Source organism: Venustampulla echinocandica, assembly GCF_003357145.1.
Source record: "Venustampulla echinocandica strain BP 5553 chromosome Unknown scaffold_0, whole genome shotgun sequence".
Classification (NCBI taxonomy): Eukaryota; Fungi; Ascomycota; class Leotiomycetes; order Helotiales; family Pleuroascaceae; genus Venustampulla; species Venustampulla echinocandica.
In genome coordinates, this window is record NW_022474205.1 from 2,689,639 (window position 1) to 2,715,109 (window position 25,471).

The following is a 25,471-nucleotide window of genomic DNA, read 5'->3' on the forward strand; positions in this document are numbered from 1 at the left end:
CCCGCTGCCTCCTTGCATATTAATGAGAGGATACCTCCGAACACCACGGCATTGGGAGGCCTGCCAGACCGAGCCTGCTATTGGATTGCGGTGTGGTTGGTTGCGGTGCTGTTACGGCCTGGCGAAGGGCATGGCATTAATACCGAGATGTATTCGCCGTGCTTCTGCAATGCTGAGATACGCCGTGTTCGAGATGCTATAGCTCAGCCGGTCTAGGGCACGAACGGACTGCGGAGGATCTGTTCGAGCACATCGTACAGTACACACACACACGAAGTACTCGAGTCCAGAGTACAGAGCCCAAAGTGCTACGTACACACAATACGTAGGTACTCGTACTCGTACCACGTCCTGCGACCCTCGATTCCAATTTCCAACAACCCGGCGGCGCCTCCTGCACCACAGACCGGCTCTCGACAGCTGATGCGCGCTTCCAGCCTCGGTCGTTGCCGCATTGCATAGCGGCGTCTCCATATCCGTCCCTTTTCGCGAGATAAATTATACCAGGACGTGATTTCCCATGTGGCATATATTGCTAATACGCCGTCCTCCTGTGACGCTGTTCCAAAGGGCCGTTCCTCCTCTCCATTCACATTCACATTCTCCTCCTTCATATTCCCAGTCCTTCCGTGCATCGTGCTCGGTCCTGTGCCTTGGTACTCTACCGCCCCCAAACCCTATGTACGTGGCCGTGGCCGTGGCCTTTCCCCTCAACTTAGCATCGGTAGTTTCAGCAAACGACGCAGCGCAAGGTGAAGCAAAGATAGGCACCATTCCTGATAGCTCTAAGGCAAGCCAGGCAAGGAATCCCGGGACCCAGGACCCAAAGCCCAGGGACCACCCCAACCAACGGATCCCATCCGCCAGACTACCGCTGTAGTTCGAGCCTGCGACTCGGCGAGCCTATCCGCGCACTGATCTAGTACTGTGCGGTGCCCTGGGGTATGCGCTACCTCAAGTGGTTTTCGTCTCCTTAATCAATGGTCCATCCCTTTCTCCAGACGTGCAAGTTACATGTCCCCCAGCAGCTGCGAAAACGAAAGCTTCCGGATCTCTTCCCAAGGGGTGTCGTGTTGTGAGAGCCGACAAAACTGCAGGGAAAGTGCTCCTTTTCGGTAGTGAGGTTGAATTGGCCGTTCTACTCGAGAGCTACCCAGAGCGATTTATTTTTACGGAGTACGGAGTACATACAACTACAACAATTTCCAGCGAGTCACCGAACGGAACGGTTCGTCCAGCGCAAGCATGGCGAGGACCTCGCAAAGGTTGGCACCGCCCCAGCGATAGATGTCCTTTTCCTGGCCGGATATGGGGGATTGTGCTAACATAGGATTCCTCTAGGAGAGAATTCAACATTGTTGTTCTCGGCGCCGGTACGAATCTTCGATTGCGTCATCTCCATTCCATCTCCTGTTATTCAGGAGGTTCGAGATCCCTAGACTGACAAAAACTCTGCATTTAGGCGGCGTTGGCAAAAGTTGCCTTACAGGTGAGGCCGTAACATCCGATCCCCCCCCTCCTATGTCTGAATTACATCTGCTCACACCATTGCTTTGAAGCGCAATTCGTCCAGAATGTCTGGATTGAGAGTTATGATCCCACCCTTGAAGATACGTACCGCAAGCATATCGATGTTGATGTGAGTTCTCTCAACCGAACAATCCGTCCGTCAATAAACCAGACTGACCTAATAAAAGGGCCGCCAATGCATGCTGCAAATGTAGGCAATCCTTGAATGTGCCATAATCCACAGCAGCTCATTCATCCCTTTCTAGCTTGGATACGGCTGGCACCGAGCAGTTCAGTAAGTCCTCCGGTTAATTGTCATATCTATGTCACGTGATAATTCTAACCTTTGTCACAGCTGCGATGAGGTATTTATAGTGCAATTAATGGGTAAAAGGCACAAGACTGATCGCTGTGCAGAGAGTTATACATGAAGACAGGACAAGGCTTTCTACTTGTCTTTTCAATCACCAGCCAGAGCAGCTTGTACGAATTAGCAGAGCTTCGGGAGCAGATCATCCGTATCAAAGACGACGAGAATGTCCCTATCGTCATCGTGGGGAACAAGTCAGATCTAGAAGAGGACCGCCAGGTCAGCAGGTCAAAAGCATTTGCCGTGTCACAAAGCTGGGGGAATGCGCCGTATTATGAGACTTCGGCAAGACGGCGAGGTAAATTTATCTACCTACCCGCGCCCTCCCCCTATCTGAGCATGAGGATTTGAAAAAGGGGTCTTGCTAACGCGGTCATGGCAAAATAGCGAACGTCGATGAAGTCTTCATCGATCTCTGCAGGCAGATTATCCGGAAGAGTAATGCAGGACATGGGCTTCAAGAGGATGAGTACCCATCGAAGAAAGAGCCCCGATCCCATCGAGAGAGAGCAAGACGGCGGAGACGGGAAGGCGGTTGTACGATCTTATGATTCATTTAGCGAACGGCAATTGCGCGGGAGTTTTACGCAACTGGTGTATATGTCTGTATGAGGACTTGAACGTGTTTTGTTTTTCAAAAGTCGAGATTTTTTGTTCCAATTGGGGAAGGAGAAAAGAGTATGGTTGATGGAGAAGGGGTTAGATTCACTCTTGAACCGGAAAACAAGAGTGGCCTTTTTGTTGGAGTAAGCTAGAGTTGATCTTCGCTTCACTGCCAGCGGTTATGGAGGGCGATAAGTGCGCGGGACTGGGAGGCTACTTTTTACGGCCCCTGGAAAATGTGGTTATAACTTCTACGAACTAGATCTCCTTTTTGGGAGGGTTATTTTGACTTATACTATAGACGGAACGGAGTTTAGCAATGGCCAAATATGGTGTATCTTTTCCCAGTCCCTACCTCCTCTGTTTTGCTGCGAAGGTGTCGGTCTGCGAAGGTGTCGGTTTTTCTCAACATCCTCGAAGCTTCAAGAGTTTGGTAGGCATGGGGATATGTTTATTTGTATTCCTACCGCACATTCAACACCTGGTTGTCAGCCTTGAATTCTAACCTAAATCGGTTGTGCTTTAGGCCCCGGAGGTGAGCGATGATGAACGACTCAACTATACTCCGTAGTGCTTGTCACTAATACAAACAAATTAGAAAAGATATGCAAAAACTTCCCATTGAACCCGCCTTGCTAGAACCCTCTAGCACAGTCTACATCATAGGTTACCCAATGCCACTAACTATCCAATGTCAGACTCCGTGTTGACGCCAGTAGAGGCCGCTTACTGAGTAAGTGGTTCTAAAAATCTTGACTTGATGATTCACCCCACTATAGAGATTAAGATTGAGAATTATTGTCCGGTGCATATTGTTCCATTTTATACTAGTTGACTAAATTTGCTAGGTGAAAAGCCGTCTTTGCATATCGACTTGTTTGATACATAATTGGACAACAAGATGCTATGTCGGGGATAGAGCGGGAGCCAAGGTGGTAGGTATAACATGGTTTGGTTTTGCTGCTTGGATCCACACACTGTAAGATTCGGTCTTGGAGCAGATATACGAGTATGTTTTTGCAAAGTCTAGCAAAAATACAAGATCACATATACATCTACTACTATCATTGGTTTACTTATACAATTTACTTGCTTGATGTAGTGCGGCTCCATTCCTATTAAGATCGTCCCATCAATTATCAATAATCGAAATTCAGCTAGACATTAAACCAGCAATCTATCACCGAATTGCCCTCACTCATAGCACTATCCTACCTAGGTACCTTACGGATATCAACCGACGATATGCACCTAAAGGTCATGGAACTTGAATGTAGGAATACACGTAGCACCTCAGCGAAGCAGGTCTATAGATGCCACAAGAGCGTTTATAATGTAATGGAAAAGCAAGGAATTGACCGCTCTACAGGTTATTGATGTAATTGTATCACTAGATTAAGGAAGTGTGAACCCCATACCCCCCACCAGCTAACTCGTACGGGAATAAGTTCTATAAAAGAAAGGGGGTATGTATATTGAATCTACAATCATCTTTGCACAGCATGCTTTCTTAATACCACACACGTTTAGTTTTTCCAAGACGATGTAAAGCACCTTGAAACCAAGAAAAGTAAGTTGAATACTAAATAAATTGCCAATGCACAAATATAGTAGATGACGGGATCTACCTCCATTGAAGTAGATCTTGTGACCCTAAGGGGCCAAGGAATGGCTATCTCACGCGAGTTGCCCTTCTCTTGCCCCGCAGGAGGGTCTCCGAATGCCGAATGCGGCCACTTTCGAAGAGAGTAAGTTCACAGGTCAAAGCATACTTACTAGTCAATTAACTCGATAATCATGTTCCATTCCGGGCTCTAGGGATTATCCTTGACTATCTTTCCTTTAATCTCGTTTTTGTCCCGTTTAGGGTATCTTGGCGTTATTGGTGGAGGGAGGGGGAAGGAGGGGCAGAGCGAACAATGCAATAAGGTTATCGTGCTCTTATCGCGCTATCGATAGGGGCGGGGGCTGGTGGCGCCTGGTTGGGCCCCGAAAACTGGAGAGGATGTCAAAGTCCCTGCTTGCAGAGTGCGGCGGGACGGAGGGAGGGAGGGAGAGCGGGTTCTCGTACATGAGACAAAGGCGAGAGCGAGAGGGGGAACTTGGAAGGGAGCGTCGGATGGGTGATACGGGTGAGGTCCTTGGTTAATTGCAGCTGGCGGGCTGATTGGAGGGTGGGGGGGGAAAGGGGGCAGACTGAGACAATCGGCATGTGAAGGTTGGGCATGCGACGGTTGCTGTCACAGATGACCTCCTTGTGTGAACGAGGTGCTCAAAAGTGGATAGCGGATATCGGGTATCTTGATTGTCTGCTGCCAGATGATCATTCCACGAGTGATCTTGGGTGGAATGTGGTGTGGTGGGCTGCTGGTAAGCGCCGCCGTCTGAGCGAGAAGGGGGGTTGTGATGGAGGAGAGGTGATTGAAGAGAAGGGAAAACTGGGAACGTCGGAGAAAGAGAGACAGAAGAGAGACAGAGAGAGAGAGGGGGGGAGAGGTGCGAGTAGAGGAAACAGAGAGGTACGTAGGCAGATGGAGATTGGGAACAAAGAGTGCGAAGGAAACCATATGCCGAACAGAGTTACTTTCGTATAGTGCTGGTACCGTTCTGGTACTCCATACATCGGTTCCCGTCCTGCGAGCAAAACGTGGCGATCGTGATACGTGCCACCTGATGCCCGGGTTTCCCTTGGACATTGGGGTCAATTGATGCTCGACCGCTTCGGGACGTTCGTACAGATTTATATCGCATCTCACTTTGTAGAGTTTGGCAATTGAATATCTGGCGCAACTCAATTGATGGCGGGAGATGCATCGCATTCTGTACTCCCGCTCACGTCTGATCGTGCTGCTGGGGATTCCATTCCTTGTGGAGGCTGGACACGTGGACGCCGCGAAGTCGTCGCGTTCAGAGGACGTAAAGTGACAAGGCTATGGGCGACAGGCAACGAGGTAAACACGTAGGTCGTATGGGGCAATGGAATGGGAATTGGAACTGGAAGGAATCGAAGGACGACGGAGACGCAGCGAGACATTGCAGAAAAATCGCCCGGGATATTGTGATGCCCCTCGCATTATCGCCGACAGATGGACTTCCATATTGCAGCTCGGTCAATTGGGATGGAGCCGAGTGCAGTAATAATGCAGGATTGTTGGTGTGTGGGTTGGCATGAAGCAGGAACTGAACGGCAGGCAAACCAGCAAGCCAACTACTCAGCTTCATCGCAGCATGGACATGGACGGGTAATGCAGGAATGTGATGCAGATGCGGATGCAGATGCTAGAAGCCACGGAGCGCTGGTAGGATGGGCAATGGATGGAGAATGAATTGGGAGGCCAATGAGGCTCAGGGTGTGATGGTATAAGAAAGCCACGATTGATGTTTGCTGATGGGTGCTGGGTGATTGTGGAATTGGGTTATCAGATTGGGAATGCAATAATGGGTGCTTGTTCCTGGTCAAAGCCTGTCTCTTATACACATCTAGATGTGTATAAGAGCTAATGCTAATGCTAATGCTAATACCAATGCCAACCCAGTCCAATTGTACTAGCTGCGTGGGTTCAGGGCGAGGTGAAGGCGATATGGAACCATCAACAGGACGATAAATCGGGTGTTGATATCCATGGATGGGTTGATTGCTGCCCGATTGACTGATCAGAGGTGAGAGGTGAGCGATCAGCAATGATGCTGCTGCTCCATACCGTACTCCGTAAGGCGTTAGGTAATACTGCGTGTATACAATTGATCCTCGATGGAGCTTAGCGCCGGTCAGCGCCCCCCCGTTAGCCCGGCTAGCCTGCCTCTCGCCCTCCGTCGCATTCGCATCTCCAGTTTCTTCTGTCCAGAAACCGAGTTTTCTCGCTCTCCAGTTGACGGATTATCAATTCGCGGTGAGTCACGACCGGGCTCTGGAGGCTCGAGGCTCGACCCCCATTATTATTATCATTCTTCTTCTTCCCCAGTCGGCAGTCAGCAGTCCCCGGTCAGCAGTCGCCATCCGCCATCCACCGCCATCCACCGCTCTCGAACAGCACCGTCAATATTTGGGAATCCGGGGGCAATTGGCCTCATCTGACCAATCAACCTGACACCGCCATGGCATCCAGCTGATTGCTGGTTGCTCTGCTCCAGCAATTGAGCGGAGGTGATTGGCCAATGGATCCAGTTGGCCACTCTGGACTCTCTGGACGCTGAGAACGGCCTCCAAAACACCGCCTGGAACTGATATGAGATCTGCCTCATGCTTGGACTTGCCTTGACTTGGACGGGACGGGGACACAAGACGAGAGACACACGACTATACCGGAGACTTGTGCTAGTATCTGGTATCTAGTATACGAGGTACGTAGTAGCACGTACGCTCTACCCACCCATACTACTGCTCCCATAACACACTACGCGACACTACTCTGCTCACCCCCACCGGCATTCGCCCACAAAGGCGACAGGAAGGCAAAGGCACCCAAAAAAGGCCCTTTGTGGGCGACAGGAAGGCAAAGGCACCCAAAAAAGGCCCAGAGGGAGAGGCCACTCACTCTACGTTCGACTTACCAAAGCACCGCCATTCCGACCCCCGATTGCACCAACCAGCCAGCTGGAGCCGCCACACACGACGCACCGCCCACTGGCCACCGCTCAATGCCCACGCCGCGCAATTAACCGCTGCCTTCCAGGCTCTGGAGCAGCAGCAGTAGCAGCACCGCAACAGCGCCTCAGTGCCTAATGGAGGGGCATCCATGCCCGACGCCCCAATTCCTTTGGCCAATTCCACTGGCCAATGCCGCTGCCAATGCTCAATTGTCGTCCATTAAGGCCGATTGTCCCATAATTGCGGTCGTGGTCGTCGCACACCCGCCTGGCCAAGCGATGCGAGACCGACTGCTAATTGCCCCCAAATCTGCCTGCGTGTCAGCGCAACGTCAAGGTCAATCAAGGTCAATCAAAAGGTGAGTCAATTCGTCATGTCATCCCGGGGAAACCCAGAGACAGGACCGACAATGGTTCGTGCTCTTCCTCTTCCAGGTATGTAGGTAGGCAGGCAGACCGGTAGGCAGGCAATGCGAAATCTAGGCAGCCCAAGACACCGACGGACGGTAGGTAGGTAGGTAGGTAGGTAGGGCAGGGAGGGGGATATATGTGACGGAGGCCTGAAAGATGGCCGATGTTCATGTTCATGTTCACAGAGTGAGTGATCGGGAGAGCAGAGTAGCAGTAGCACTCAACTCAACCTAGGGCAGTGCCCACACCAGCCCAACCCAACTCCAACTCCAACTCCAACCCAGCCCAACTCCAGATCCAAACCCCAAATCACCCCAATCCATATCCCCATCCCAACCCAACACCCGTGCAGGCAGCGTAGCCCTATGGCAGGCGCGGCCTTATCAAAGATGCGCGGCGTCTCAAACATTTAATAATGGCACGCACCTTTGCGCAGCGCAACTCCACGCAACTCAGCGCAACGCAACGCAACTCCACGCACGCTTCCAGGTTGCAGGTGCCGTGGCCGGGTGGCCCACCAGGTTGCTGCTTGCTTGCTTGTTGCTGGTGGTCGCCGGTTGCGCGGTCATACGGCGGCTTATACTGATTAGTATCATATTATATCACGAGGGAGTCATCGCCCACCGGCGCCCTCTCCGCCTCCTAATCCAGTGTCTTCCAGTTGCCAGTCCAGCCCGGCCCAGGTACCAGTCACCAGTCACCAGTCACCAGTCACCCCGTCACCCTGCCACCCAGGCAGAAGGTAGATTGGTGTGGTGTGTATCTGTGGTGTGTGTGTACGAAGTGCAAGTAGAGTGGCCGTGGCCTTGGCCTGGCGCGGTCGACCTGTTTGTTTCTCTCTCCTCTGTCGCTCCTCCTCCCGCCTTATTTATGCCTCCCCCCTCTCATCCTCTTCTTGTTTCATGCCTTGCCTTGCCCTTTTCCTACCTCGCTCTGCTGCCCGCTGCGCGTGCTGCCCCGCCTGGAAGACGAACATCAATCCCCAAGATCAATTGCATTCCTTTGCTTTGAGCATTGTCCCGCGGCGCTCATTCACCCCGTCGAGCCCCCAAGAAACATCCACCCACCCACACCCACACCCACACGCACAACACAAAGAACCCAAAGAACCCAACCGCCTTTCTCAGCTGACCCGGCCATTTGTCACTGATCGGGCTGCCCTTATACTCCCACTTCCATCTTCCACTTCCATCCCGTCGCTCGTCGCCCTCCAACTCCATCTCGCATCTCCACAGCCTCCGCCGCACCTCCGTCGGACTTAAGAACCCCAGATATCCGCTGCGTGCGAATTGCCACCCCAAAAGGCAACAACACAGACGAGGCGCAAGCAATCCGATATGGCTGACAAAACCCTCCCAAACCGCCCAACCCTGCAGCCTTCCACGCCCTTCGATGACTCCTCGTCGACCGCGATACATATACATTCACTTGCGGCCCCTTCGACATCCTCAACATCTCGCCCTCACACATACCCCTCAACGTCCATCAACGCCATCGTCTCTGGCATCAATCGCCCCGCCACCGAGCGCAAGAACCCAATGGACATCCAAGCCAGCCTGATGTCGCCACCAGAGGCAATCCCTCACGACAGCTTCTCTCCGACTTCCTCGAGACCTTCCAACGATTCCAAGATGAAGAGTTCATACCTCGCCCCCGCGGCCAGATTTCAGCCCCCGCTCTCGCCACCAGTATCGCCCGAATCAAAGAGCACCACCCCCGACTCACCTGCCAGCGTCGTTCGTGATCCGATCCTCTTCCCAAGCCCAGATACGCAGACCACCCCGTCCTCACAACCGCCGCTCTTCTACGACGAGACTCTTGCACAACGGGTGGTGGATGAGCACGTACGGGCAAGGGAAGAGAGCTTTTTCAGGGTTAGGGAGGTGTCGCCCCCTCGCGATGCAGAATATCGGGAGGTGTTGGAATTCAAGTCGCAGGTGGCGAAGATCTTCAGCAACAATCCAAGATTGTGGGCTGCCAGGGAACGGGAATATCTGAAGGAGGATAGCGCATTGAGACTGGGAGGCAGGAGATGGGCCGCAATTGCTCCGGCTTCCAACAGTCATCGCAAACCTGCACGGCCTCCGGGAGCCCGAACCGCCAGCAATGGAGGTGTTGGAAAGAGTGGTCCCCTGAGTCGACAGTCAAAAACCCCCAAGAGCTACGATAATCGTGGAGTTACCCCGGATGGTCACAAGAAGGTCACAAACCGCGAGGACAAGGACTTCAACGCCTTGCCTGATTACTGCCCGCCTCTCACCAGCCTTCCAAACAAACCCAATTCGCTCAAGATCGATTGGAAAGGTACTCCTATCGATCTTAGGGGTGATCCTCATGCCCACCTTCTTCATCCTGACGAGATATACCTCGCAGCGAACCTGCGTCTCGATTGCGCCACCTACCTCACATCGAAGCGTCGCATATTCATCAAGCGAATCGAGGCTTTGAAGATCGGCAAGGAGTTTAGAAAGACGGACGCTCAGCAGGCTTGCAAGATCGATGTCAACAAGGCTAGCAAACTCTGGACGGCATTTGACAAGGTCCACTGGCTTGATCCACGCTGGGTGGAGAAGTACCTCTGAAGGAAATAAACGTCTCAATGGCCTTGTTCACACGATAATTGTCCTACTCGACACGAAATTGATATCCGCCTCACCAGTCGGCTTGCATTTTGCACTTGCATTTTGTCAACGATTAATTCACCAGATTGAGAATTTTACACATTTCATTTGTCATGGATTGGGATCAGGAACGTCATTGACTTCCGGGGAAATTCATGTTTGCGGTTTTTCTTATTTTGCATTGCATTGGGTTAGCTGATACCCAGAGCCCGCCCAGCTCCACTCTCATTCCCTTTGTGCACCGAACCGCACAGGGACTATCTCATTGATGCTTTTACGAATTTGCATTCTTTGGTTGGTACACCAATTGGTTTCGTTTGGCGTTTGCTCTTCCTGCTAAGGATTTCTGCATGGGATATGGGATCGGGATTGCATGGGCAGCATGGTTGGGGTACTTACAGATTGGATCATGGCTTCTTCGGTGGCTGCATATCACACACGCATGGTATGTGATGGCCGCATGAAGGCTTGAAGGGATGGATGGGCTGCATAGATGGAAACCACCCCATGCATACTACATAGTAGTGCGAAATGTGATTTATTTATACCCACACAGCATACCGTACCGTCCCATCTGTGAATCCCTTCGCTTTCATCTAATAGCCAATAGCTCATTTCTATAGCGTTAATAGTTCATAAGTGAGAGATAGTTACCACCTAATTAATAGGGCCGTCGTCGCAATCACAATCGCAATCGCAATCACGACGCTCGCGTTAAATCTAGCTTTCTAATCCCTCCGTCGATCCCCCTCCTTGGCCGCCCCTAACCCCACATTCTTCCTCGTCCTCCTCTTATCGCCCTCCAAGTTCCAGCCTCGATACTTTCCCCTTAGCGTCCTCCTAACCCGCATCCACGTTTTTCCCTTTCTTATCCTCTCGAAACCTTAAAATGCCGCGCTCTCGTAACCCTACCCACGTAACCTCCTTATCCCGCTTGCATCCTTTCCCCGTCCCTGCTACGTTTTTTCTTTTGTTCCGTCGAGAGAAATCTTAATTTGCGCTTCTGCCTTTTTCTTTGTCCCACTTCTCCACTGCTATTTCTTTTTGTCTTGTGTAACCCACATTCCCTCCCTATTGTACCTAAGTACCTAGGTAAGTACTGGTAGAAACTCGTTCATCAAATTAGTGCCGTGGTCCTTCTACTCCGGGTTTCCCTGCCTTGCTATACTATCTAGGTAGCCTTATATCGTATAAACTACCTGGTCTACATCCGTTTACAAACCACCTACAGCATCCCACTCCTACTTAATACCTTGTGATAGCAAGCTTTTTACTAACCCCCGGGCCTGCTCCTGCTCAGTACAAAGGCTGGTGCCCATACCTCTCTATACCAGTACAAAGGAAGGGATGTACAAAGAAAGCACTGTCGCCCCGGATAATCTAGTGCACAGCATATTGAGTTCTCCCTATGCTATGGAAGTCGGGAATTTGTAAGCGGATTGCATGCTAGTTTAATGGCGGGGAGGGGGTTTGGTTTGAGAAGGCAGTAGCGGGGGGCGGGATAGGGAGAATGGGGGTGACTGTGCGTTTAGTAGCTGGCGATAAAGACGTAATAGAGTCTTATATTCATTGTTTCGCTCTTTTACTTTTAATATTGAAAAATGGGGCGAGGGGTTATAGGCAGGAAGGTGGGAAGCTTGTGGGTATAATTGAGCGGGAGGTACTTCGTAGGAGAGGGGCTGAATGCCGCTGGCGATTGACCGATCTGCGTTGATGGAGGATTCAGTAGGGCTAGAAGAGGGTAGAATATATGTCATTTCTTTCGTTTGTACTTAACACCTTTCTAACCCATCTAAGTCCCAGAAATCATAAAGGGATATCTATAGGTAAAGTAGTTATTGATTTCCATAACTCCACCGGATATATGGTACCATATGCCGATTTCAAACCTAACCTAATACCACGATCATTCCCACTGCAACACCAAACCAATCCTGTCATCAAATTCAGTACATCCCATCGTATCTACGTAAAGTCATAAACCACCAACGCCTGCGTCCCCTCTTCCGACTCCTTAAGCACGATAACAACCTCATCATCGAAACCAACCCAGCGTCTGCGGGCCATAATGTCCATATCCTCTATATCCTGTCTGTGTTGTTTCACACCACCGTCTTCCACGGTGGTAGTCGTAGTAGGAGGATGTCTGATCTTGACACTTCTCTCCCCTGCGGCAATTTCACCTCTCAGCTTTTTAACCATCTTCCTACCTTTGGAAGGCGCCTGAGAAGAATATACCGTGCTAGGTAGTCCGCCTTCGAGTTCCCACACTCGTAGTTCGTTTCCACGTGTACTGACGCTGACAGCTTTGCCTCGAGCGGTGATTTCCGCCGAGCTAACGGATGATGTGTGTCCCCATAATTTTGTGCCTGGGGAGATATGTAGTGCTGAGGAGGTGGAGGTACAGAGGTAGAGTGTTAGGGTGTTATCTGGGTGTGTGGCGAGGATGTATGGATGTGAGTAGGAGAGCGTTGTAGGACGGCTTGTTGTGCTTCCTATAACCCCTACTACGCCTGGATGTGTGGGGGGCGAAGGCGAGGGTGAAGCTGCTGGTGTTAGAAGAGAAGAAAACCCTTGTGGTAATGCGGATGCCAGGCGAGAGAATGTCATGGTCCCTGTTGTGCGGGAGAGGTGGAGTTCTTGCAGACCGATTGTGTAGCCTGTGTAGTAGGTTGGGAGTGAGTAGGCTATGCTTGCTATCAATGTTGTCGGAGTCGTGCGAATTGAGAGAGAGAGGGGCGGCCAGGAGGTGTGGGATTTGAGAGAGGCGAGGAGGTGCGGTGAGGTGTCTTCAATTGTTCCTAACGGTGGAGGTGCTGCTTTTGAGGAATCTTGGGCGTTTGGAAGGTTTCTGGCTGCCTCCGGATCGATTTCAATCGTCGTTCCTTCAACCTCTTTTTGCATCCCAGATGCTGGCTGGAAGTTGTAAAGCGACAGGAGCTGCGAATCGGTAATGGTAAGAATGTACGGATTCGCAAAAGCAATTGCACTGAGCATCCCATTACTCGACGGCGGATGCCTGTAGCCCGGGATGAACGATCTCCCTTCAACATCCAGCTTCCAAGTTCCCCAGCTCCCATCCATAAATCCCACCGCAATCCCCAAACCGCCACGACCGCCTCCCTCCTCATCAACAGCCACACAAGTCGAGATATCACCCTCCTCTAACTCACGCCGAGCAACCAAGATCCTCTCCTTCAAATCCCAAGCTCTTAATCCGTCCTCTTTATCAACCGTAACAACGCAGCTCTCCGCCAACTTAACAAGCATGCTTGGCATGCTCGGCCCATCCGCGACATGGATCTCCTGGATACCGCAAGCGCCGATCGACCAATTATGCCTCAGTTTATACTGGCGCTTCCAATCTGTCTTCTTCCCATCTGCGCGGTTTACCAGTGTATTCTCATCAAGCCATTTACTTCTCCTGGAGGAGAAATGCAATGCTTCGTCTGAAGGAGGCGCGGATTTTACCCCCGGGATGCGCAGCGCTCGGGGAAGAACAAAGCGGTGATAATAGAGTGATTTCCATATTTGCGAATCCCCTGCGAGGGTGTAGAAGCGGTGAGACAGCCGTTGACATCGGATGAGTGACTGGATAGGGAGATGGTGGAGGATACGGATGAGGAGTTCGTCAGAGAGGTCGGAGACATGGTCGAGGGGATTTAGATTTCGTATGCGGGTTCTTTTGGAGTCTGGAAGAATTGCAAGGTCGCCGGCGCTAGATCGACGACGCTTGGGAGGCATCGCGACAAAGGGTGGCGCAAGATGGAATTGGATTCTTTCGAAAGTATCTACAGTATAGCTTGTGAGATCTTTGAGATCTCAATCTTATCTCTTATCGCCGCGTTTGGCACGTGACCATCTACCCGCGAAGCCGAGGTTCGCCCAACCCCTTGGAGCCCATAGCGCGTTACAACTTGTACAGCGACGACTAAAGTCATCTTCAACGCGCCAACCTCATCTCTCCGCAATCCATCAAACCTCATCGCTCATCGCTCATCCCTCATGCGATTCCTGTCGCTACCAAAACGCTGAGGATGGAAACCCTCAAGCCCACCCCGCGGGGGCGACTGCCACATGCATTCTCCCTTCCGCCGAAATGGCTTCATATGTACAGCGACTTCATATCGAAGAACCAGTCCTCAGTAACGCAGATCGAATCCGCCCTCCGCTCCTTAACATACATAATTCCCGGCCGGTTCCGCGATGCAGAACTCGCCTCCGAAAGTCTACATTCCTCCATCCAACTCCTCTCCATGTATCACGATTCCCTCCTCGCACGTGCGGTTTCGAAATTGCCGGGCATGCCGAAGCAGCAAAGCCCGCACAATCGATACACAAAGTTCTGGATTCAGCGGAGTAAGTTCTACCGGAGGATTGCGACGCTGTTGGCGATGATACAGTATACCGAGTTGCTGTGGGAGATGGCTGCCAAGAGACGAGGCGAGCGCATGAGGTGGAGAGTTGTGGTTACCTTGGAGGTTGTGAAGGCCGTTTGTAGGCTTTGTTTGTTGAAGATTACGAATTCGAGACCGCTTGTTACTCCGCCGTTGCCAGAGAGGGATGTTATCCCTGAAGAAGAGGCGGCAGAGGATGTGGAGGATGAGTTTGAGGCGGAGTTTGCTGCTGAGGAGGCAGGGTCACGCCCAGCACCAGGAGCAAAGAAAGAATATAAGATGAAGAGAACCGGGTTAAGTCTACCTGCATTACCGAATCCGGGAGATATATCGAGTTATCTGCTCTCGAAAGTTCTCACGGCGGATGATATTAAAGCACCCAGCGCACTGCTCAACAAGGTCAATGGCTCGGCACAATTGGCGGAGATATTGCATGTTTTGCAGCCAGTTATATACGCGGTCGCTATGTCGAGGAGTAAGGATAAGAAGGATTGGCGGCCGTGGTTGCTTGGCTTGAGTGTTGAGTATGCCGCAAGGCAGTTGAGGAAAGATAGTCTACGGACGACAGCGTTGGAGAGGGAGCAATGGAACAAACGCGGCTGGGCGATGGGATGGTGGGCTATGCGGGGCGCTTTCTATGAGAATGTTACCAAAGGCTTTTTGCATAAAACGTCGGAGAAGCTGCCGTCGTTGGTATCTGGAGTCTTGGATGATTATTTGTACCTCTGGGATGGATATTATTTTAGTACCAGCTCTAATTGAGAATAATAGATTTGCTCATGAGCTATGATAACTATGTATTTACTAAATGTTGAATATCTTATATCGTTAAATGAATAATTCCACTGCCATGGATCGTACCATGTTGTTAGTTATATAAACACCTCGACCCTCTGGACAGCATTATACACATTTGTTTAGGACCACAGGCATTAACGCCCTGCCGCCCATATATGCCTTCAATACATATTGATATTGTGATATGAAACCCAAAATAACCAACGCCAGCGTCTACAGGCTCCAATCACCCTTATAGAGGCTTCTCTTCGGGCATCCCGTCTACAACAGCACCCTGCTGCTCAGGCAACGCCATAGCCACATTGCTAAGGTCTAGAGGATTTGCTAACGCAGGAATGTCGTCCTCTAACACTTTCTCAAGACAAGTTCCCTGTTCGCAAATAAGGGCCCTTGGCTTATCATCGAGACCGAATTCTTTAAATAGTGGATTGCGCCCCCTCAGCCAAGAACTTGACTTGTTCAATCTTGCAAAAGTTCCGATAGCCCCTCTCGGCTGCTTCTCGTGAGCTTCGACCATCTTTTCAACGGCCCCTTCCCCAGAAACCACTACTCCTTTGACGCCTAGATTCCTTGCAACAATGCTGGGCATAAAGGAGGCAAAGAGCCAAGGGTACTGTGTCATTTCTGATTCGAAGCTAGAGACCGTTTCTTTTGCTTTCTTTGAGTAGGATTCCTCTTCAAGAAGATTTGACAGCCGGTATAGGTTTGATGCCGAGACGCCGTTTGTTGATGGCTCGCTTGTATCCATACCATCCTTGAGGCGGAGAATAACGTGCGCAGCGTCAACCTGGGTAGAGAAGAATCCGCCAGTTCCTTTCGTATCATAGAAAAGGGATATTTGAGATTCTAGACTAGGTAAGCGAAAGCGATTGATTCAAGAGAGATTGACTTACGTTGCAGATCATCGGCCCAGTGGAGCCATACCTCGTCGAATGTAGCTTCGTACAAGTCAATAAGACCATCAATGAGGAAAGCGTAATCATCTGCAAAGCCTTTCGTATCTCCGGGACCTTCTCGATAAATTCGGTACAAGGTCTTTGTTTTAGCATCGTAGAGCTGGTCGTTGATGAAAGCTGCAGTCTTGAGTGCCGAAGTAAGATATTTCTCCGAATTTACCGGGTCAAAACTTCTGATCACAGCAGCAGTCCGAGCCAGGGCACCGATAGCAAGGCCATTCCAACTGACAATGATTTTATCATCCAGACTAGGTCGAACTCTCTCCTTGTCTCTATGCGCTCGCAACGCGATCCTCCCTTCCTTGATAATCTGGACGACTTCCGCCTCCGTCATACCATACGTGCTCGCTAGCGCTGCGGGTGTGCTAGCAATTGCCAACACATTTTGATCAATGAACTCATCGTGGGGGTCATTGCCTGGTGCAACATTCCCGTTCCTGTTAACATTGTAAAATTCCGAAAGAATAGGCGCTGCTTTTGAGCCGAGGATATTCTCAAACTCTCGCTTTGTCCATACGTAGAAAGCGCCCTCTCGCTTTTCTGAATCTCCTTTCTTGTAAAAACTATCGGCATCCTCGCTCGAGTAAAACCCTCCATTAGGGTGCGCAAGATCAATGGTGAGATACGAGGCAATATCGTAAACCACACCAAGTAATTCGGGATCATTCGATAGCAGAAATCCATCCAGGTAGACGTGAAGGAGCTGCGCATTGTCGTATAACATTTTTTCGAAATGGGGCAGCGACCAGTCGACAGTGACCGAGTATCTGGAGAATCCGTTTCCGATATGATCATGGATTCCACCACGTGCCATCTTTCGCAAGGTGGAAATAGCCATATTTTCCGCCTTGTCACACGCTGTTTTTCCAACGACATCCCGGACAACTTCCGGATACTGGCCTAGGCGGAGGAGGAATGAGAGCTTAGAAGGCGTAGGGAATTTTGGTGCAGCGCCGAAGCCGCCATTCTTGGTGTCATATGTTGAAATGAAATGCTGGTTTGCTTCTTCGAGCAACTCAATATCCATATCTCCAGCTTTTTCTGACCGGTCACCAAGTGTGCCTTCTGCTGCAAACTCCCTCAGCTGTTTCAAGATCTGCGAAGCATCTTGACGGCATCGCTCTTCCTGCTCCTTCCAGACTGTGGATAGTTTGTTCAGTATGCCGAGGAAATTGACCTGGTCTTCAACTTGTGCGGTAGTGCTTGTAGGCCCGGGCCAATATGTTCCCCCAAAGACGGGTTCTAGCTCTGGCGTGACAAAAACATTCAAGGGCCAGCCTCCAGAACCCGTTGTAGCTTGAACAAAGTTCATATATATTCGGTCGATGTCGGGATGTTCCTCGCGATCGATTTTGATAGGGATGAACGACTCGTTTAGAATTGCGGCTACCTCTTCGTTTTCGAAGGACTCCCTTTCCATAACATGGCACCCTAGATAATCAGTACATTGCTTAAAGTTGGGGATATGCATACTTACAATGACAAGCACTGTAGCCAATGCTCAAGAAAATAAGGCGGTTCTCCTTCCCGGCAAGTTCAATAGCCTCCTTTCCCCAAAGCTGCCAAGCAACAGGATTCGAGGCATGTCCTCTAACATAGGGGCTCCGACTCTCCCCAGCCCTATTCCTAAGCTCCGGCTTCTTATAAGCCTCTTGCCCAACATTGGTGACGGTACCTAGGCCAGACTTGAGCGCCTGGCCAATACCCTTTGCTGTCTCCTCCGCCCCGCGAAGTTGTGCTGCCATCATGGCCGAGTTGGTTCTAAGAGGGTGGGTCGCTGCGATTGAGAGCCAGAGAGTTTTGATTATATATCCCGATAATGCTTCGTTCTGCCCTCGCCTGTTGTACTTTTGTGTATCTGGAGGTCTGTTGTCAGCTTCCAGACTCAAGAGTGGTTCACAGAGGTCTCGCTATGGGACGTGCTCTTTGATGGTGGGGTTGTCGGGACAGTTCGTCCGAGGGCTTGGGACAGGTACAAGTACAAAGTACTTCTGCGCTGCACTAGGGCTGGTTTATTTGTTTTACTTTGTGGGATGCGCTGCGTGTAACGGAGATCGTATAAGATATATGATGAAGAACAAAATATGGTATAAGTGGTAAATGTAAATGCAAAATGTACTAAAGTAGCTGGAATTCTAGAAGCTTTATCATCATTCTAATCGTGCATTGCGTATTGGCCAAACTAGCGTACACGTGATGATAGATTACCCCGGAAATTCCGTGCCCCCTTTACTTAGTGCCAGCCCCTTAACGTTTGCGTCACTTCGCGTCAATACGCGTCACTTGTGCTCAAAACGGCTTCTACTTCCATCTGCAAGAAGGTTTAAGAATCTCTTCCGCCACTCAAGCTTACTCGGAGCGAGGCGAGCCGGAGTCGAGAACCTTAAGATTTTTCCCTAAGGGGGGTTCTGATTGGGAATTTCCATGCAATTTATTTGTATCGCTGTGGCTGTATCGACCGACGCCCAAATGATGCTAGCGGCAAGGCATTCTAGCAAATCTAATAGATTCCCCATTACTATATATCGAGAGACCACATTCGATTCTTCTTCCTTGACATTCCAGTCCTGTTCTCGACCCATGTCCCAAGGGGGCGCTTTAGTTAATTGCGTATTTCGTGCATTCCACCACACCAAGCGGAGGGGAACTGGGGGATATTTGCGGAAGCGTTGGTCATCAGGCTTGAGATGTTATTTTAAGACAAGGTCTTAAGCAGCCTATCTATGCAATCATCCTAGGTACGGATATACTCAGGTATTGTGTCCTCAGTTCTGAGTACTTTTCTTTTTTGCCCTCTTTGAACTAAATATCGAGGGTTTGAAAAATTGATATACTCGATGAGTTGGGTGAGAGATCGAATTTTCTGATAAAAGTAAATACCCTGACTATTATCCTTTCATTGGGATCAAGATTGCCATTGTTAGTCCGTTGAGATTTTGTTATAAAATGTCGCAACACTACTGGGGTTGACATTCAGTGGCATTGGCTGTCGTCGTACTCTTCAAGTTTCCAGATCCCACTGACCAGCTGGCTTAGAGAGTCAACACGAATCACACCGTTGGGTATTTATACTAATGCGGTTCGACCCATCTAGAATGAAGCGATGAGTAAGAACAGTCAAAATACCTTCTGGAATGTAAGACCTTACTGTAACTTACTTGAGCTAAATCCTGGGCACAGACGTACATAGCTATGGTGAAGTTGATCTTTTTCGAAATCTACTAAGCGTCGATCTCTCAGATATATCCACCATCAGGAACCCTGACGCCTTGTCTAACTCCTCTATCTCTTCAACCAAACCATCAAAAATGCCGATATGATCGAAGCTATCCCACCCATCCTCAAGGCCCAACCTAGAGAGTCTCCCGTCCCAGCACCCCCAAGCAACCAAAATAGCCCACTGCATAATATCCCAGCCAAGATTTGTGGCGCGGAGATAGCCACGTTAAACAAACTCATCAAGCTCCCTGTCTCATCATCTCCATCCCCCTCCTCCTGGGAGAACTCGCAACTTTTAGCATCACGAAGATTGGCGATCTCCGCGCTCATCAGCGCCAATGGTATCCACTGAGTCAGTGCCCAGCTGATGCCCACAATCGCCACCATGAAAGTACCACCTAGGGTGTCCGATATGACCATCGTGGAGAGCATGCATATGGCAAAGAGAATCTGGGAGAAAAACCAGAGTCTTGGAAGAATGATGTTTATATACTTCCCCAGATGATCCATTTTGGAGCCCGGGTATACTGGGTTTGAAGATCTGGAAGCTGAGGGCTTGGTCCATGGAAGGACCACGGAACAATAGAATGAAACAATGGCGAAAATGAGGTAAGCTTGGACTCCGCTAGAATTCGGAGTTTCTTCGCTGTCGGTCTGTCTTAAATCTATAGGTTGTTAGAAAGAGAGGACACGGGGAATTGATAGAACCAACCTAAACTCGAGATGTATCTAAAAGAAGATTAGCATATAGCCCTGAAAAATGGCCGCGACGACATACGTGGTATTATAATATAGAAACGGAAACCATCCCAGCCAGGAAGTAAATTGCACCATACAGATATACTTGATGCTCGCTGGCATACGCCGCGTAGTTCGAATGAGGCGCTTGGCCAATCTTAACAACCAGAAAGTTTGACGATCTGGAACTGTCTCCAGAGATCCTCTTCTTTCTCTGATGAGAAGGATACATGGAAGATTGGTAATGATCAAACTCAAGCTGGTGACTATACATAAGACCTCAAAAGTCCGGTCTTGATATCGTCGAATCAAGAAATCATCCAATAGGTAAGTTGCTATACCTCCTAACCCAGTAAAACGTCCTGACCACGCACTAGCCTGGCTTTGCTGGTGACTTGGGCAGGCATCGATGATTAAAGACCGGAGACCAACTTGAAGAGGCTGCAAACTCAGATTCAGAATACATATCCAGAGTATAACGAATACCCGAGCAAGGTTGGCCATAGTATGGGGACCCACGTAGTCGCGAGCAAACCAGATGTAGATCCTGGTTGCAGAAATTCGCATGATGGCCATTCCCATTATCGAGAGGACTGCTCCAGCAATTCCGGCAACGATAAAAGGTTTCCGCTTTCCCCAACGGCTTACATACTGGTCGCTAATGGCACCGACGAAGGGCTGAACGAACGTCCCCGACAGCGGACCTGCCACCCAAATGAGAGCTGTGATCGATCGCGAGAAACCAATCGACAGAAGATATGGCTAGCATCACTTATTATTAAGTCCATGGAATTTAATAGGGAAATCTCTTACTGTTCCATTTGCCAAAAGTAGCGACCATACATTTTGAAGACTAACAATGCACGAGTTAACTCAAATTGTCGCCACACCTTTCTCAGGGCAAATTACATACCCAAATGTTCCACAGGTCAACAATATCAGATACGTCGTACTGACAGTTTCGTGCGAGCTTGATTTATTTAAAAGAGCCCAAGAGGGTATGGCCGCTTTAAATTTGGGACTCTCTTCCGTATCCGCATTGTGGAGAGGAGTTGCAGCACCTATGGGCGAGCGACTTGACGCGAGAAGTAAATCGACCTCATCTTCACTGTCGCAATCCATATCATAAATCGAAGATTTTGACTGATCCTTCCACTAAAGCCTAGGTTTTGAGGAACTTCAGTGTTGCCGTACGAGTAGTGTATCGTTTTCTTACATGCCCGGGTTCCCGAATCCCGGCAATGTGAGCTTACGGTGACAAGTGCCGCGGACTGCAGCATCTTATTATCTGTAGCCAGCCCCATGCCCTTGTGACGTTGAGTCGTGCCCATGCTGCCGAGTACATTGGGAAGCTGCCTTTTCGGGCGAATGCATTGTTGTTTGTAGCCAACCCGGATCCTTTGTTGATGCGCCGCATCATCGCATGCAATCAGGAATCCTGCGACCTGCTTCGTAAGCCCTGGAAGCCCGACTTGCTGAAGCCTTCTTATGCTTTAGCTCCATTTAGACCCCGCGATGTCTGCCATTTTCTCAGCTTTTGTAATTCAATAATGCCTCCCTCAGCCATCCGCAATGCGCGAACAGAGAAGGTGCTTTTGGAAATTCGGATCGTACGCTTTTTTATATGCTATTGATAACCTCTTCCGCATTAATTCTTCTACTAGGAGCTATCGTCGGTATCCACTAGATTGTTGCATTTGGTGTCGCGTGGATGAAAGAGATGATGAGCTGCACTGCTGCCCCTAATGTGTAGCCTTACACGAACAAACAGCGTTATGCCCAAAATGTAGGATAAACAATTATCTAATTAAATCACTTCTCTTTTAGATTACTTCTACTGTGTTGTCATTTTCCTAAAAGCTGCCAAGTTAAAATCTGCTTGTAAACTAGAATATGTTGTCAACTTGTCTAGTTAGCATTGATCATATGGCGTCACCTGTTAAAATTTCTAAGGAAGTGCACAACTAGATGCCTTTAAGAAAAGAACGACTAGTCTAGATACCTTATGTCTAATAATATAGAATTTGGTCGCCGAACCACCACATCCAGTGTCTGCCGGGACAGTAAAATATCGTTGTAGAGGGGTAATCGCAATCAAAACCTAAAGTGGTTAACCTCACCGAACTGACAGATACCTACCTACCTAGGTACTTATCTGCAATGGGCTGGATTACTAACAACCGCACTTGGACTAAATAGCACATATAATTTATATATGCGCCTGTAAATTATTCTCCTTATACCATTTTCCCTAAAGTTCACATCCGAGGACCGTCCTGATCACGATACATGCCGGAATCCTCACAATCGTTGTCCACACTTTCTAGAGTTACATTTAGTGAGACATTTAAATCTGGCTTGACTATGGACACGTAAATGTTCAGAGGATCTTCGGTTTCCAAACATTTATATTAGATTCTCAGGTGTAAATAGAGAAGGAGAAGGAAGCCATGGCAAAACGCCTTTTGCCGGGTCTTAGTCTACCATTTTCCTTAGATCTACCATTAACTTCAGACTTAAACAGCCATGCTATTGCAATAGCAGAATACCTGTATCTTCTTAGAAATACGCATGGTGATATTCGCATTTATCGTGAAGCTTTGTTATGGATTAACCATTACTCTATATAAAATAGTTTTATCAAATAACTGAATTGCATCATTTCATCCCAAAAACCACCCATCAAAAGGGCAGAACAAAGAAGGTAACTAACTATGTACAAGAATATATATCTCCCAATGCATCCAAGCTTCAGCTAACAACCCACCCAATTTTAAAGTATATACGTGAAAGCAAGTTAAGATCAAATGAACAAATACAGTTGGTCGTCTGCCTGCATTAGGTCCCCATAAAGAAATTTCTCCTAGATATGGCTCGTTTGGCAGGTACCTGGCTTGCTGGGTCCAAACGTAGTGCTGTTATGTGGTGTTGAACTGATTCATCGCAAAAAGATGTAGCTATCTAGCCAGGAGTGTACTTTCATCCTAGCTGGACTCTTAAGGCCAACGATAGCCCGATTTCGCTGTGCCCGCAGACCGGTCTATGGGCATCGACGAGTACTTAACGGCATGGGAGTCAGCCCCGGTAAACGGAGGGTGGATTCCAATTTGGCTGGACAAGCGGAGGTCTTGGACCTGCGGGGGAGAAGATGCTGGGGTGTATGTCCTGGTATCCGCAGCCCACAGCGATGACTGTTCGCTGACAGGAGAGAGGGGTATATTTGATTGAGATGTCTCCAAAATATTTGGGTTGTGTTGGATTATCTGCCCATTTATTGTTCCACCTTCCCTGCTATATACATGTTGGAGCTGGCTTGGAGTACATTGCCTCTTTGGTAAAAGGTGGCAGTTGGGAACCGAGCTAGACACTGCTGGCGAACTGGCGAGTACAGGCCCATGTGAAGCGACGAGATAGTTTATGGCGTCCCCAGAAACTTCGTACGGAGGTGCATAGCTGACCAAGTCGGGAGTGTAATAGGAAAACATTTCTTGGGGGTTCGTCCCGGGAGGAAGATAACAATTCGCCCCATCAGTTGAAAAGGGTTGCGCGTGGAAGTTGTATTCCATGGAAGTGTCCTGGAGATTGCTGATACTTGTAGTGTCCTCGCCACCATTATATGGAATCATGTTGAAGTTATTGTTTAAGTTCCAATTAAAAGATGCTTCCGGAGTCCATTCGTGCGGGTTCTGGGCCTGAAAAGAATTTGAGGTAACTGGCCCCAAGGAAGTTGCTCGGCTTGGAGCACCAGAAGAGCAGTTATCAGGCAACGATACGGAGCTTCTGCCACTATCCAATAACTCCGAGGGTATTGAAATGCTTCTCAACGGCGGTGACACCTTCTCCCGGGACTTGACTAGCTTCATCATGCGCTTCATCCGCGTCACGGATGCAACTGTAGCTTTAATGTCCTGGTGAACAGCCTCTTGTTGCACGCCACCATCCATCCATGATGGTTTTAGTGCACCAAATCCGGCACACTGGAGACCTCTCTCTCGACACACGAGGCATTCAGGGCCTGATTCATCACATCTAAACAATTGTAAGTCAATGTTGTAGATACGGATTATTGGAGTTTGAATTACTTCTTTCTGCGTAAACGACAAGTCCAGCAACCATTTGCACTCCTGGACCTCGCCCCGTCTTTGGAGTTTCGTTGCCCCTTTCGTGGAGATGGAACTTGGGCCTTGTGATTGTTGCCCGGATTCATCGTTTGGGAGTTCATAGTCATTAGTAGGTGCGATGTTCGGATGTATCAACAAATGAGTGTTTCGAGGATGATTATGAGTTTCTGGCAACAAATGGTGGGCCAAACCCGGACTTTCTAGTCGGCCCACTTTGACTAAACTCCTGTTCAACATATTGGCGCCAACCATGGCTCCCGCTATTTGAAGATTTGGAAAAGGAGTAATTGTTGGCACAGAGTCCTTAAAGATGACATGATGCTAATTCAGCACCATGGGGCCCAATCGTACCAATGGCGACTGCCGCAAATCGTCAATTTTTAGATGCTGACGAGAGGTTGTCACAGGTGTGTATCGATCCCTGCAAGATATAATGCCACAGCTATCACGAAGATGGCAACATCTGCCAATTATGGAGTAGAAGCTGCAACGACACGGTATATGGGAGATGCACGTCGTCTAGCTGTTGGACTACGTACAACAGCATTTATTCTAGTCCTCCATGGGTGTCTATTTAAGCTTCACCTGTTGAAGTTCTTCGGCCACGTCTATATTTAGCGACTCTGGGCGGCATGTGCTACGGGGATCTCGCTTCCTCGAGCGTGCCTATTGGGCAGCAATGGGGTGAGCAAGCCCTTGGGGGATAGATTACACAAGAATTAATAACAGCGGCTCTACCCACCGCAAAGCAGTGGCTGCAGCTGTGGCATATCCTTTATGTACGCGAGTCTGTTCTTGATAGCCCAAGAGGCGTCCTGCAGTCAGAAATGGGATCTTCCGCGCTTCTCATGCTGTCCCTGTGCGTGCTTTACGCACTACTCGTACCTGGTACGTACCGATTTCCGTTAGATTGGGACCGCGACGACGGAAATATCTCATTGTGGAAGTCCAAGATCGCCCAATCTAGGTTAGGAAGTCCATTCTCTCTCATCTCACCTATTTTTATAGACCCTTTTGGGCGCTTGCGCAAGTGGGGTTACAGTACCAAAGTACAGCGAAGCAATACTACCTACGCAGGTACCGCGTAGAGAGGACAACACGTCAGACTCCTCTTTTTCGACCCCAAGCCTCTCCTATACTC

At 49.4% G+C, this 25,471-nt stretch overlaps 6 protein-coding genes across 6 annotated transcripts; 2 read left to right on the top strand and 4 right to left on the bottom strand.

Moving 5' to 3' along the window:
* Positions 1-8,817: 8,817 nt before the first annotated feature.
* BP5553_00828 (Hypothetical protein) lies at positions 8,818-10,062 on the top strand (the record flags this gene model as incomplete). Its single annotated transcript, XM_032009451.1, has 1 exon — positions 8,818-10,062. One exon carries the CDS (start codon positions 8,818-8,820, stop codon positions 10,060-10,062), a length of 1,245 nt encoding a protein of 414 aa, XP_031873505.1.
* A 2,004-nt stretch (positions 10,063-12,066) lies between these two features.
* BP5553_00829 (uncharacterized protein) lies at positions 12,067-13,845 on the bottom strand (the record flags this gene model as incomplete). Its single annotated transcript, XM_032009452.1, has 1 exon — positions 12,067-13,845. One exon carries the CDS (start codon positions 13,843-13,845, stop codon positions 12,067-12,069), a length of 1,779 nt encoding a protein of 592 aa, XP_031873506.1.
* A 365-nt stretch (positions 13,846-14,210) lies between these two features.
* On the top strand, positions 14,211-15,260 carry BP5553_00830 (Peroxisomal membrane protein PEX16; the record flags this gene model as incomplete). Its single annotated transcript, XM_032009453.1, has 1 exon — positions 14,211-15,260. One exon carries the CDS (start codon positions 14,211-14,213, stop codon positions 15,258-15,260), a length of 1,050 nt encoding a protein of 349 aa, XP_031873507.1.
* A 268-nt stretch (positions 15,261-15,528) lies between these two features.
* On the bottom strand, positions 15,529-17,997 carry BP5553_00831 (Six-hairpin glycosidase; the record flags this gene model as incomplete). The annotated part of the gene is made up of 3 exons (XM_032009454.1): positions 15,529-16,142; positions 16,190-17,683; positions 17,730-17,997. The coding sequence occupies 3 exons, from the start codon at positions 17,995-17,997 to the stop codon at positions 15,529-15,531; spliced, it is 2,376 nt and encodes a 791-aa protein (XP_031873508.1).
* A 1,537-nt stretch (positions 17,998-19,534) lies between these two features.
* Positions 19,535-21,540, bottom strand: BP5553_00832 (MFS general substrate transporter; the record flags this gene model as incomplete). The annotated part of the gene is made up of 6 exons (XM_032009455.1): positions 19,535-20,136; positions 20,184-20,200; positions 20,250-20,971; positions 21,023-21,062; positions 21,123-21,364; positions 21,463-21,540. The coding sequence occupies 6 exons, from the start codon at positions 21,538-21,540 to the stop codon at positions 19,535-19,537; spliced, it is 1,701 nt and encodes a 566-aa protein (XP_031873509.1).
* Positions 21,541-23,205: 1,665 nt separating this feature from the next.
* BP5553_00833 (uncharacterized protein) lies at positions 23,206-24,567 on the bottom strand (the record flags this gene model as incomplete). The annotated part of the gene is made up of 1 exon (XM_032009456.1): positions 23,206-24,567. One exon carries the CDS (start codon positions 24,565-24,567, stop codon positions 23,206-23,208), a length of 1,362 nt encoding a protein of 453 aa, XP_031873510.1.
* Between the last annotated feature and the right edge of the window lie 904 nt (positions 24,568-25,471).